Here is a 14,365-nt window from a genome sequence, read left to right as displayed (position 1 = left end):
GCTGTGTATGATACCTTGTTTGGTATGGGTGGGATGGAAGCTGGTGTTGTGGAGGTAACTGCATCTGTCTGTTGGTTTCTTGTATACAGACGTGTGCAGTTTGCCATTTCCCAGTGTTACGGTGTATCCAGAAAGTTCACTAGGTTTGCAGAATAATCTATTTTGAGCTTAATTGATGGGTGGACTGAATTCAAGGACTCACATGTGCTTCCGATTTTCTTCGCCCCCTGTAAATATTATAAATAGATCATCAATGTATCTGTAATATTTGTAAGGTTTGTGGATGCACGTGGTTGGGAATCGCTGTTCAAGATTGGCATACTGCGGTGCCATCCTGGTGCCCATTGCAGTCTCCATTAGTTGTAGGTACATTTCCTTGTTGAAGCTGAAGTAGTTGTGTGTGAGGATGTATACTATCAGTTTGGTAATTACTTCAGCGCTGTATTTCTGATCCAGGGGAGATGTTGCATGGAATTGCAGGCATGCCGCAGTGTCATCCTTATGGGGGATGTTACTGTACAGGGATTGTACATCCATGGTAACTAGTAGTGTGTTGGATGGTAGTTGTTTGATGTTTAATTTACTGAGAAAGTATTGGGTATCTTGCATGAAGCTATTGGGGTTTGTGACTGGTGGTTTTAGGATATTCTCCACTAGTCCTGATATTTGTTCAGCGAGTGTATCCATACCTGTTATAATTGGTCTGCCGGGGTTTCCTGGTTTGTGGATTTTGGGAACATGTAGGATACCAACTCCTAGGTTGTTGGGTATGAATAGTTCAGTGAGAAGGAGCGGCTCAGTGAGTAAAGACACTGACTGGCACTGAGTGTGAAACAGGGGAACATGGTTCAATTCCCAGTGTTTTTCTCCTTGTACCTTGGGCAAGTCCCTTTATCTCCCTGTGCCTCAGGTACCAAAAAAATTATTTGTAAGCTCCACGGAACCTGGGTCTGCAAAATGTCTTTCGTAAAGCGCTACGTAAAACTAGCCGCGCTATACAAGAACATGTTATTATTATTATTTCTGGCTCCAGGTGATTAGGGAATGACTTGATGAGATTCTTGAGTTGTCAAAGAGGATTTAATGCCGATACGGGGTGTTGCAAAGATCTTGCACTACATCATCCCACTGATGTTCATGGGATTCATTTTATTTCATCTTTTTGTTTTATGAACATATTGTTATCAAATCCCCTATTAAACTTATTAACAATTTCATTGGCCCGCTCCTCAGAAGTTGTATCCTTCACTGTAATGCGGTGGACTTGCAGGAGTGGGCTGCTAGACAACACCATCTTTAACCCTGAGAAATGAAAACTAGATAACAAACTCATTTGTCTTGTCATTATTTCCTTATTACATTGCATGGTAAACTTGATGGGGTCAGGCAATTGGTAAGCTTAATTCAGCGTTACAGTAAGATCATTCTTGATACATTTCCAAATTAAGAAAATATCATCTACGTACCTGCACCGATTTATTTTCTTTTTTTTTTACTGAAGAACAATATTTTAAATTCTTAAGGAAGATTCGCTTTCTGACAAAGATGTTTGCAGAAGTGGAGGGGTGCATTGTCACCCACTGCTGCCCCCAATGTTTTTGAAGATAAAAGTCTATTAAATAAAAAATGGTTTATTTCTAAAATAAAATAAATTTGAGCAGCTGTGTAAGAAAAAGGTATAAAAGGATCAATGACTGTGTTCTATCTTTCAATAATGCCTTTTCTGTATACAGAAAACCTTCCTTACGAAGGGATATATGTACTGTATACTGGGTTTGAACATCTAGTACATCAGATTTCATCGTCTTCTGCAAATGTAATAGCAAGTTTCGGGAAAAGAATCGTGACACAGCGAATAGAGCTCAACTTATATTGTGATAAGATCAAGCTGATGCCTGAACACCAGCGGTTTCCCCAAACCGCAACATGTAAAACCAAACCAAAAAGTGTTCTTGGCGCAAAAACGACCAAAAACACAGTGATAATGTGCAAATAATCCCAGTGAGAAATAGCTCTGAAACCTCAGAGGTTTAATTGACATATTGAAAGTGGGTAATATAGTGGAGGATGAATATACTTTGAAGGTCATATCCATATTGATTGTAGAGCTCAGTATAAAGGTATAGCACATAGAGTGGCAAGCATGACCCCAGACGAAGTCCTTGTGACGAAACGCGTTGGGCCTTTTTGACTTTCTGCGGCCACCGTATCAACCAGACATTGCTTGCTGCGAGATCCTGATCGGCAGAGGCGGCTGAGACGGTGGTGACGCGCCTAGGCTGCGGAGGACTCCGATCGCCGTTGTAAGACGCAGACGGGGGAGACCGGGGGGCGTGTGTGTCTGCACGCTGAGCAGCTGATCTGATAGCAGGGTTGAAGTGCGCCCAAAGTCACTTCTTGCTTACTTACCAGCGGGGAAAGTAAGTATGAGTCGGTTTTCTTTCCCTTCTGTGTTGTATGTCACCATCAGGAAATGTTAATGCACTATACCCTCTGCATTTGTGTCCTTTTCTTCATATGAGGTCCATCAAGAGTCCCGGCACGAGAGGACTTCCACATATCAAGTGAAAGTATTGTGTGTTTTTCAGAGCTATTTCTCACTGGGATTATTTGCACATTATCACTGTATTATTGGTCATTTTTAGCACCAAGAACACTTTTTGGTTTGGTTCGGTAAAAGAATCGCTTGTTTAGGAATGTGGGTAACTTATTTGTTTTTTTTTACACAATAGGTTGGAAGTAATCTATATCATTTAACCCATAGAGAACCCATCCCAGAGACTACATGTCTTCCTGGGGGATTCCCTAGACTCTTGGGAAGATATAAAAAAAAAACAGGTGTAATGTGGTGCTCCATCATTAAAAGATGTTTAGTGCCATTACTAAGTATTAAAGGATTAAAGAAGGTGTGAGCTGGTCGCCCGCTCTGTGACTCAGACGCATCACAGCGGAGGATACAACGCGTGAGGATCTGGCCTATGAAATGGTTAAGTTAAGTTTAACAGGGGAGATGATAAAAAGATGGTCATAAAAACAAAAAGATTAATCCCAGCGACATCATTGTTGAAAAGACCTTTGTTCTCCCGTCCATTAGAGGAAAAACATACAGGTAGCAATTTAGTAAAAGCAGGCATTAAAGAAAGAAAAAAAGAAGTTTGTAAAGAGGCATTTTTGCAGTAAAAGATCGGGTACATTTCCTGGTCTTTACTGCAATAATTGTAGTAACATCATTAAAAAGGTGAAGATAGGATACATCCCATAAAAGGGAAATAGAATTCCAATTAAGGGATTTTCTACCCCACACCAAACCAGTCATTTATTTACTCAAATTCCCCTGTGGACTTTATGTGGGACAAACTCAACGTGCACTCACAATAAGAATAAACGGACAGAAAAGTAACATTAGAACTCATGACCCGAATAATATAAAAAGGAGACCCCTGGGCGGGAAGCAGATTTATTAGTAAAAACAGAATATTTCACAGTTGTAGTGGCAAATCTCTGAGCAGGTAAACCTAGCTGGGAGAGCAGGAGATAGAGATAGATAGATATAGTGTGTGTGTGTGTGTGTGTGTGTGTGTGTGTGTGTGTGTGTGTGTGTGTGTGTGTGTGTGTGTGTGTGTGTGTGTGTGTGTGTGTACACACACACACACACTTCAGTATTAGGTGATACCTTTTATATTTGGACTAACAATTTATGTCATAGGACATCATTTCTCACAACCAGATCATTCCATAAATGATAAACAATTTAAAAATCAAAATCCTCAATAGAATGTTCAAACGCACCCAAGAACGGAAAACATTTGAACTCAGAATGATAAGACTCTTTGACACCAAAAAGGGGGTTTAATGTGGACATGGGGGTTTCTCACACACTATCATCATATGTTGTAATGGTCCCCCCCATCCCTTATTCTCACCTTTCTTATCACCCTTCCAGTGTCTCCAAACCCTCCTCCCTCACCCCACCTCATCTACATCTCTCTGTACTTTTTCTTCCCCTTTTCTTGCTTTTTCAATCCCCGTCTAAGTCATAGAAACCTGTGTATATCAGTATCGCCGACCTGAGGAAGAGAGGAGAACTCTCGAAAGCTTGTCCTATGGCATCATTTGTTAGTCCAAATAAAAAAGGTATCACCTAATACTGAAGTGCGTATGTGTATATATTTTACATCATACATTTTGTAACAATACATTACTTTTGGTGATTATGAGTTGAATGTTGCTGCTTTTATTCTGTATTGCAATATTATTTGTCTGCCTTGTATAATCCTGCTTATAACCCGGTTATTAGGAGTTTTATTACACATACCCTCAACTAGAGGATGTAAGAGTAATATTGTCTCACATATAGGTACGGATGAGTTGGTAATACTGATGCACAGAATTAAAAAGAATAATTAATCTACTCGGTCACATGGCATCGGAATTGACCTTCCGGGGTTACGACCTTATGCGGCTAATTAGTTATGCTATAGATATATAGTCAATGTATGTCACACGTGACCTATAATACCGGCACAGCACAGGAACAGCAAATAAGGGTCATTTATTAGGTCCAAAAACGCACTCCGGCCTGATGCTTCGGAGGGACCAGGAGGGACCGAAATATTCGTCCGGAGTGCGTTTTTTGGACCTAATAAATGACCCTTATTTGCTGTTCTTGTGCGGTGCTGGTATTATGGATCACGTGTGACATAAATATTCCTGGTTTCCTTTCCCGTGCGCCATGTTTGCGTTCTGTGTGGCACGTCACCAAGTGCGCGGCGATCTTGTTGAGATACACAGTGCTATGTACATTAATGGCGCTATATAAAGACATACATACCACACACAGGGTCTATATTTCTATGTCACCTCCCTAAACGTTTTGTCTTATTTGACAAACATGGAAAACTGAGAGGTATGTGTCCCAGATGCCTGTGTATTAGGAGGGGTGAGAGGTATGTGTCCCAGATGCCTGTGTATTAGGAGGGGGTGAGAGGTACGTGTCCCTGATGCCTGTGTATTAGGAGGGGGTGAGAGGTACGTGTCCCAGATGCCTGTGTATTAGGAGGGGTGAGAGGTACGTGTCCCTGATGTCTGTGTATTAGGAGGGGTGAGAGGTACGTGTCCCTGATGTCTGTGTATTAGGAGGGGTGAGAGGTATGTGTCCCAGATGCCTGTGTATTAGGAGGGGGTGAGAGGTACGTGTCCCTGATGCCTGTGTATTAGGAGGGGGTGAGAGGTACGTGTCCCCGATGTCTGTGTATTAGGAGGGGGTGAGAGGTACGTGTCCCCGATGCCTGCGTATTAGGAGGGGTGAGAGGTACGTGTCCCCGATGCCTGTGTATTAGGAGGGGGTGAGAGGTACGTGTCCCTGATGCCTGCGTGTTAGGAGGGGGTGAGAGGTGCGTGACCCCGATGTCTGTGTATTAGGAGGGGGTGAGAGGTACGTGTCCCTGATGCCTGTGTATTAGGAGGGGTGAGAGGTACGTGTCCCCGATGCCTGTGTATTAGGAGGGGGTGAGAGGTACGTGTCCCTGATGCCTGTGTATTAGGAGGGGGTGAGAGGTACGTGTCCCTGATGCCTGTGTATTAGGAGGGGGTGAGAGGTACGTGTCCCTGATGCCTGTGTATTAGGAGGGGGTGAGAGGTACGTGTCCCTGATGCCTGTGTATTAGGAAGGGGTGAGAGGTACGTGTCCCTGATGCCTGTGTATTAGGAGGGGGTGAGAGGTACGTGTCCCCGATGCCTGTGTATTAGGAAGGGGTGAGAGGTACGTGTCCCCGATGCCTGTGTATTAGGAGGGGGTGAGAGGTACGTGTCCCCGATGCCTGTGTATTAGGAGGGGGTGAGAGGTACGTGTCCCCGATGCCTGTGTATTAGGAGGGGGTGAGAGGTACGTGTCCCCGATGCCTGTGTATTAGGAGGGGGTGAGAGGTACGTGTCCCCGATGCCTGTGTATTAGGAGGGGGTGAGAGGTACGTGTCCCCGATGCCTGTGTATTAGGAGGGGGTGAGAGGTACGTGTCCCCGATGCCTGTGTATTAGGAGGGGGTGAGAGGTACGTGTCCCCGATGCCTGTGCATTAGAAGGGGTGAGAGGTACGTGTCCCCGATGCCCGTTTATCAGGAGGGGGTGAGAGGTACGTGTCCCCGATGCCTGTGTATGAGGAGGGGGTGAGAGGTACGTGTCCCTGATACCTGTTTATTAGGAGGAGGTGAGAGGTACGTGTCCCCGATGCCTGTGTATTAGGAGGGGGTGAGAGGTACGTGTCCCCGATGCCTGTGTATTAGGAGGGGGTGAGAAGTAAGTATCCCTGATGCCTGTGTATTAGGAGGGGTGAGAGGTACGTATCCCTGATACCTGTTTATTAGGAGGAGGTGAGAGGTACGTGTCCCTGATGCCTGTGTATTAGGAAGGGGTGAGAGGTACGTGTCCCCGATGCCTGTGTATTAGGAAGGGGTGAGAAGTAAGTGTCCCCGATGCCTGTGTATTAGGAGGGGGTGAGAGGTACGTGTCCCCGATGCCTGTGTATTAGGAGGGGGTGAGAGGTACGTGTCCCCGATGCCTGTGTATTAGGAGGGGGTGAGAGGTACGTGTCCCCGATGCCTGTGTATTACGAGGGGGTGAGAGGTACGTGTCCCCGATGCCTGTGTATTAGGAGGGGGTGAGAAGTAAGTGTCCCTGATGCCTGTGTATTAGGAGGGGTGAGAGGTACGTGTCCCTGATGCCTGTGTATTAGGAGGGGGTGAGAGGTACGTGTCCCTGATGCCTGTGTATTAGGAGGGGGTGAGAGGTACGTGTCCCTGATGCCTGTGTATTAGGAGGGGGTGAGAGGTACGTGTCCCCGATGCCTGTGTATTAGGAAGGGGTGAGAGGTACGTGTCCCCGATGCCCGTTTATCAGGAGGGGGTGAGAGGTACGTGTCCCCGATGCCTGTGTATGAGGAGGGGGTGAGAGGTACGTGTCCCTGATACCTGTTTATTAGGAGGAGGTGAGAGGTACGTGTCCCCGATGCCTGTGTATTAGGAGGGGGTGAGAGGTACGTGTCCCCGATGCCTGTGTATTAGGAAGGGGTGAGAGGTACGTGTCCCCGATGCCTGTGTATTAGGAAGGGGTGAGAAGTAAGTGTCCCTGATGCCTGTGTATTAGGAGGGGTGAGAGGTACGTGTCCCTGATGCCTGTGTATTAGGAGGGGGTGAGAGGTACGTGTCCCTGATGCCTGTGTATTAGGAGGGGGTGAGAGGTACGTGTCCCTGATGCCTGTGTATTAGGAGGGGGTGAGAGGTACGTGTCCCCGATGCCTGTGTATTAGGAGGGGGTGAGAGGTACGTGTCCCCGATGCCTGTGTATTAGGAGGGGGTGAGAGGTACGTGTCCCCGATGCCTGTGTATTAGGAGGGGGTGAGAGGTACGTGTCCCCGATGCCTGTGTATTAGGAGGGGGTGAGAGGTACGTGTCCCCGATGCCTGTGTATTAGGAGGGGGTGAGAGGTACGTGTCCCCGATGCCTGTGTATTAGGAGGGGGTGAGAGGTACGTGTCTGCGATGCCTGTGTATTAGGAGGGGGTGAGAGGTACGTGTCCCCGATGCCTGTGTATTAGGAGGGGGTGAGAGGTACGTGACCCCGATGTCTGTGTATTAGGAGGGGGTGAGAGGTACGTGTCCCTGATGCCTGTGTATTAGGAGGGGGCGAGAGGTACGTGTCCCCGATGCCTGTGTATTAGGAGGGGGTGAGAGGTACGTGTCCCTGATGCCTGTGTATTAGGAGGGGGCGAGAGGTACGTGTCCCCGATGCCTGTGTATTAGGAGGGGGTGAGAGGTACGTGTCCCCGATGCCTGTGTATGAGGAGGGGGCGAGAGGTACGTGTCCCCGATGCCTGTGTATTAGGAGGGGTGAGAGGTACGTGTCCCCGATGCCTGTGTATTAGGAGGGGGTGAGAGGTACGTGTCCCTGATGCCTGTGTATTAGGAAGGGGTGAGAGGTACGTGTCCCCGATGCCTGTGTATTAGGAGGGGGTGAGAGGTACGTGTACACGATGCCTGTGCATTAGGAGGGGGTGAGAGGTACGTGTCCCTGATATCTGTGTATTAGGAGGGGGTGAGAGGTACGTGTCCCCGATGCCTGTGTATTAGGAGGGGGTGAGAGGTACGTGTACACGATGCCTGTGCATTAGGAGGGGGTGAGAGGTACGTGTCCCTGATATCTGTGTATTAGGAGGGGGTGAGAGGTACGTGTCCCTGATGCCTGTGTATTAGGAGGGGGTGAGAGGCACGTGTCCCCGATGCCTGTGTATTAGGAGGGGTGAGAGGTACGCGTCCCTGATGCCTGTGTATTAGGAGGGGGTGAGAGGTACGTGTCCCCGATGCCTGTGTATTAGGAAGGGGTGAGAGGTACGTGTCCCTGATGCCTGTGTATTAGGAGGGGGTGAGAGGTACGTGTCCCTGATGCCTGTGTATTAGGAAGGGGTGAGAGGTACGTGTCCCCGATGCCTGTGTATTAGGAGGGGGTGAGAGGTACGTGTACACGATGCCTGTGCATTAGGAGGGGGTGAGAGGTACGTGTCCCTGATATCTGTGTATTAGGAGGGGGTGAGAGGTACGTGTCCCCGATGCCTGTGTATTAGGAGGGGGTGAGAGGTACGTGTACACGATGCCTGTGCATTAGGAGGGGGTGAGAGGTACGTGTCCCTGATATCTGTGTATTAGGAGGGGGTGAGAGGTACGTGTCCCTGATGCCTGTGTATTAGGAGGGGGTGAGAGGTACGTGTCCCCGATGCCTGTGTATTAGGAGGGGTGAGAGGTACGCGTCCCTGATGCCTGTGTATTAGGAGGGGGTGAGAGGTACGTGTCCCCGATGCCTGTGTATTAGGAAGGGGTGAGAGGTACGTGTCCCTGATGCCTGTGTATTAGGAGGGGGTGAGAGGTACGTGTCCCTGATGCCTGTGTATTAGTCCTCATTGCTGCACGCGCGCCTGGCGGCTGGTGCACAGATTACAGCCGCGATCTGCGTTCTGTAGGGGAGCGATGGGATGCGCGCAGGGCGCGGCACATCTGCCCTTCCATTGGCTGTCCGCCGAGCACCTGACCGCGTCGCCCCATCGCGATAGGGGAGCGCACACATAAAGAGCTACTGGGGCCTGCCTGACCAGAGGCGTGTCTAGTCTGCGCCGCCGTGACCGCTGGCGTCCCAGCCTTACGGTTCTCAGACGCGCTCCTGTCAGGCCCTGCTGAGGTTTCCCACTAAAGACCTGTGTAATTATGCGTGTGGCCCCAGGCACCGACAACAAAGGCCAGCGAGGCCGAGATAAGGAATCTTGGAATGCAGTAACCCCTTCCCCTCTGGATGCACACACTTCCAGGGCACGCCTGTCCCGCAGCGCAGCGCAGTAACCCCTTCCCCTCTGGATGCACACACTTCAAGGGCACGCCTGTCCCGCAGCGCAGCGCAGTAACCCCTTCCCCTCTGGATGCACACACTTCCAGGGCACGCCTGTCCCGCAGCGCAGCGCAGTAACCCCTTCCCCTCTGGATGCACACACTTCCAGGGCACGCCTGTCGCGCAGCGCAGCGCAGTAACCCCTTCCCCTCTGGATGCACACACTTCCAGGGCACGCCTGTCCCGCAGCGCAGCGCAGTAACCCCTTCCCCTCTGGATGCACACACTTCCAGGGCACGCCTGTCCCGCAGCGCAGCGCCTGTGACCCGGCGCCAAGGCCAAGGTTTCCCTTTGCGTGATTATTTTGCACAGATGGGGAGCAGCGGATCTCCGCAGCTAAACCGCCGTCATTTCCGTTCTGGGGACCCCCTGCTCCCAGAGATATTTACCTGTAAATGTGCTGCGGGTACCCCAATCCCGTTTAAAGCCCCCACGTCATGTGGGCCAATACCAAGTCCCAAGGGGCGACGAGGTGGCGTCAGATTTCCCGTTAGGCCCAGCCACAAGCCGGCAAAATATGGGGGCTGCAAAAATGTCCGCCCTCATTAGCATTTGCCGCGCACTCGGGCCTGTCGGACGGGACTTACCTGCGCCGGGCGCCTCCGTTCTGCTTCAGAATCCAGCATCAAACGACACCGCGGACGTCACAGCCGGTCACACGGCGTCTTGTTGCCATGGCAACCGTGACGTCCGCGGCGTCACTTGACGCTGGATGCTGAAGAAGCAGGGCGGCGGGCGCAGGCAAGCGCCCACGGGCAACAGATCTGTAAATACGCCGCTGCGCGCGTTATCTATATCAGGGGCGCACAACTCCAGTCCGCAAAAGACCCACCAACGGCTCAGGTTCTCAGGATCTCCCTGCTTCAGCACAGGTGGCTCAATCAGTGGCTCCGTTGGAGACGGAGTACTGTGCTGAAGCAGGGATAACTTGAAAACCTGAGCAGTTGGTGGGTTTAGCGGACTCGAGTTGCGCACCACGGATCTATATAGATTCGCTAGTACTGGGGGACCTGCCCCCTAGGGGGACCCCCGAGACTTTTCTGGGGGGGGGGGGGAAGCGGCGTTTACAAAGGCCCCACGCTGAGAGCGCTAGGCCTCTATAAACGTAATTACCAGGCTCTGGTCACGCGTCTCTATGACAACGCAGCGGCAAATGACGCCACAGGTCACGTGACATGACCCCTGGATGTTCACTGTTACTTTAAGGGAATCTGTACAATTCCCTTTGAAGGGTGAGAATTTTTCTATTTCCCCTCACACCATATTTATTTATTCCCGTCATATTAAGGATTTATGATCTCACATTGTTGTTGCTTAGCGCCGATCTAAATCACTTGGATTTCCTGAGACCATCGCCAAGTGTGACACCATCGCGAAGTGTGACCCTATTAATCACGGCCAATGACACCCTTGTCAAGTATGACACCATCGCCAAGTGTGACCCTATTAATCCCGGCCTATGACACCACCACCAAGTGTGACCCTATTAAGGTCAGTCTAAGCCACATCACCCAGCTGGACCCAATCAAGCCCGGCCTATAACACATCATCGCCCGGTTAGACCCTGAATCTGAAAATAGCATGAGTGGGGTGTGGGAGGTCAAGGTAATATGGAAGTGTGTTGGGGTGTCGGGGCTTGGGGTTTACTCACACAGCCCGCACACCTGGCTGCAAGGGTACACTGTATGGCGTTAGCAGTTAGGGTGACAACAATTCCGGTCACCCATCTCTAATGGAAGAAGTGTATGGGAAGTGGCGCTGGTATTGCGGTGTCAGGGTTTGGGGTCACTCACCCAGTTGAGGTGGTAGGAAGTTGTAGTGTTAGTATGTGGGGTCACTCACCCTGTTGAGGTGGTACGAGTTGTAGTGTTAGTATGTGGGGTCACTCACCCTGTTGAGGTGGTAGGAGTTGTAGTGTTAGTATGTGGGGTCACTCACCCTGTTGAGGTGGTAGGAGATGTAGTGTTAGTATGTGGGGTCACTCACCCTGTTGAGGTGGTAGGAGTTGTAGTGTTAGTATGTGGGGTCACTCACCCAGTTGAGGTGGTAGGAGTTGTAGTGTTAGTATGTGGGGTCACTCACCCTGTTGAGGTGGTAGGAGATGTAGTGTTAGTATGTGGGGTCACTCACCCTGTTGAGGTGGTAGGAGTTGTAGTGTTAGTATGTGGGGTCACTCACCCTGTTGAGGGGGTAGAAGTTGTAGTGTTAGTATGTGGGGTCACTCACCCTGTTGAGGTGGTAGGAGATGTAGTGTTAGTATGTGGGGTCACTCACCCTGTTGAGGGGGTAGGAGTTGTAGTGTTAGTATGTGGGGTCACTCACCCTGTTGAGGTGGTAGGAGTTGTAGTGTTAGTATGTGGGGTCACTCACCCTGTTGAGGTGGTAGGAGATGTAGTGTTAGTATGTGGGGTCACTCACCCTGTTGAGGTGGTAGGAGATGTAGTGTTAGTATGTGGGGTCACTCACCCTGTTGAGGTGGTAGGAGTTGTAGTGTTAGTATGTGGGGTCACTCACCCTGTTGAGGTGGTAGGAGATGTAGTGTTAGTATGTGGGGTCACTCACCCTGTTGAGGTGGTAGGAGTTGTAGTGTTAGTATGTGGGGTCACTCACCCAGTTGAGGGGGTAGGAGATGTAGTGTTAGTATGTGGGGTCACTCACCCTGTTGAGGTGGTAGGAGTTGTAGTGTTAGTATGTGGGGTCACTCACCCAGTTGAGGTGGTAGAAGTTGTAGTGTTAGTATGTGGGGTCACTCACCCAGTTGAGGTGGTAGGAGATGTAGTGTTAGTATGTGGGGTCACTCACCCGGTTGAGGTGGTAGGAGATATAGTGTTAGTATGTGGGGTCACTCACCCTGTTGAGGGGGTACGAGTTGTAGTGTTAGTATGTGGGGTCACTCACCCGGTTGAGGTGGTAGGAAGTTGTAGTGCTAGTATGTGGGGTCACTCACCCTGTTGAGGGGGTAGGAGTTGTAGTGCTAGTATGTGGGGTCACTCACCCTGTTGAGGTGCTAGGAGTTGTAGTGCTAGTATGTGGGGTCACTCACCCTGTTGAGGGGGTAGGAGTTGTAGTGCTAGTATGTGGGGTCACTCACCCAGTTGAGGTGGTAGGAAGTTGTAGTGCTAGTATGTGGGGTCACTCACCCTGTTGAGGGGGTAGGAGTTGTAGTGCTAGTATGTGGGGTCACTCACCCTGTTGAGGTGCTAGGAGTTGAAGTGTTAGTATGTGGGGTCACTCACCCTGTTGAGGTGGTAGGAAGTTGTAGTGCTAGTATGTGGGGTCACTCACCCTGTTGAGGGGGTAGGAGTTGTAGTGCTAGTATGTGGGGTCACTCACCCTGTTGAGGTGCTAGGAGTTGTAGTGCTAGTATGTGGGGTCACTCACCCTGTTGAGGGGGTAGGAGTTGTAGTGCTAGTATGTGGGGTCACTCACCCTGTTGAGGTGGTAGGAAGTTGTAGTGCTAGTATGTGGGGTCACTCACCCTGTTGAGGGGGTAGGAGTTGTAGTGCTAGTATGTGGGGTCACTCACCCTGTTGAGGGGGTAGGAGTTGTAGTGCTAGTATGTGGGGTCACTCACCCGGTCCGCACACCCGGCTGTAGTGGTATGGGTTGCAGCACACGCTGTTGCTTTCTGGTCCCCCGGATCCGTGACACCCGCTCAGGGCTTTCAATTGCCCGGGATGCTGCAACTCGGGCCAACGGAAGAGTCTGCAGAACAGCAGGTGAGGAGGGGGCCCGAGCCGGGTCACCAGCACACACCCGCCGGGTGATGCCCCTCGGGACTCCACGGCCTCCAGCAGGGCGCACAGAGCCTGCTCCTTCAGCCGCTTCAGCACGCACGATGCAGCCGGGCGCAGCTCCGGTGATCCGACGGGCGGCTCGGACACCCCGCAGCAAGACACCCCCCCATCCCCACCCGCCCGGCTCCGCCACAGGCGCCGAACCATCCCGGAACGTCTGGACCTGAACATGCGGCGCCCCCGGGTGTGCGCCCGGGTCACCGGAGTCTCAGTGCCCGGATCTGCATGGGGCGCGCAGGGCACAGTAATCCTCTCCTGTGCCGGGTCACCCCGCAGGCTCTCACCCTCTTTTGTGCCAGATCACCCCGCAGCCCCTGCCCCGGGTCACCCCGCAGCCTCTCCCCCTCTCCTGTGCCCCGGGTCACCCCGCAGGCTCTCACCCTCTTTTGTGCCAGGTCACCCCGCAGCCCCTGCCCCAGGTCACCCCGCAGCCTCTGCCCGTCTCCTGTGCCCCGGGTCACCCCACAGCCTCTCCCCCTCTCCTGTGCCCCGGGTCACCCCGCAGCCTCTGCCCGTCTCCTGTGCCCCGGGTCACCCCGCAGCCTCTCCCCCTGTCCTGTGCCCCGGGTCACCCCGCAGCCTCTCCTCTCCTGTGCCCCGGGTCACCCCGCAGCCTCCCCTCTCCTGTGCTGGGTCACCCCGCAGGCTCTCCCCCCCTCTGCTGTGCCGGGTCACCCTCCCCTCCTGTGCCGGGTCACCCTCCCCTCTGTGCCCGGTCACCCCCCCCCTCCTGTGCCCGGTCACCCTCCCCTCCTCTGTGTCAATGTTCTCAGCCCGGAGTGTAGCACCTGGGGGGTGTAGATGAGCGAGCAACTGACACCCTCCTCTGCTGTGCCGGGTCACCCTCCTGTGCTGTGCCGGGTCACCCTCCTGTGCTGCGCCGGGTCACCCTCCTGTGCTGCGCCGGGTCACCCTCCTGTGCTGCGCCGGGTCACCCTCCTGTCCTGCGCCGGGTCACCCTCCCCTGCTGTGCCGGGTCACCCTCCTCTGTGTGCCGGGTCACCCTCCTCTGCTGTGCCGGCTCACCCTCCTCTCCTGTGCCGGGTCACCCTCCTGTGCTGTGCCGGGTCACCCTCCTGTGCTGTGCCGGTTCACCCTCCTCTGCTGTGCAATGTTCTCAGCCCGGGGTGTAGCACCTGGGGGG

The 14,365-nt window shown here is 51.9% G+C and overlaps 1 protein-coding gene across 1 annotated transcript in view; it reads right to left on the bottom strand.

Moving 5' to 3' along the window:
- Positions 1–13,597, bottom strand: part of SMAD6 (SMAD family member 6) — a 20,740-nt gene extending 7,143 nt beyond the window's left edge. Inside the window, 1 exon segment of the mRNA XM_075576257.1 lies at positions 12,994–13,597. Coding sequence (XP_075432372.1) covers positions 12,994–13,392 — 399 coding nt within the window. The 5' untranslated portion in view covers positions 13,393–13,597.
- Positions 13,598–14,365: the final 768 nt, after the last annotated feature.

Source organism: Ascaphus truei, chromosome 18, assembly GCF_040206685.1.
Source record: "Ascaphus truei isolate aAscTru1 chromosome 18, aAscTru1.hap1, whole genome shotgun sequence".
Classification (NCBI taxonomy): Eukaryota; Metazoa; Chordata; class Amphibia; order Anura; family Ascaphidae; genus Ascaphus; species Ascaphus truei.
This window is presented reverse-complemented; position numbering and strand designations above follow the sequence as displayed.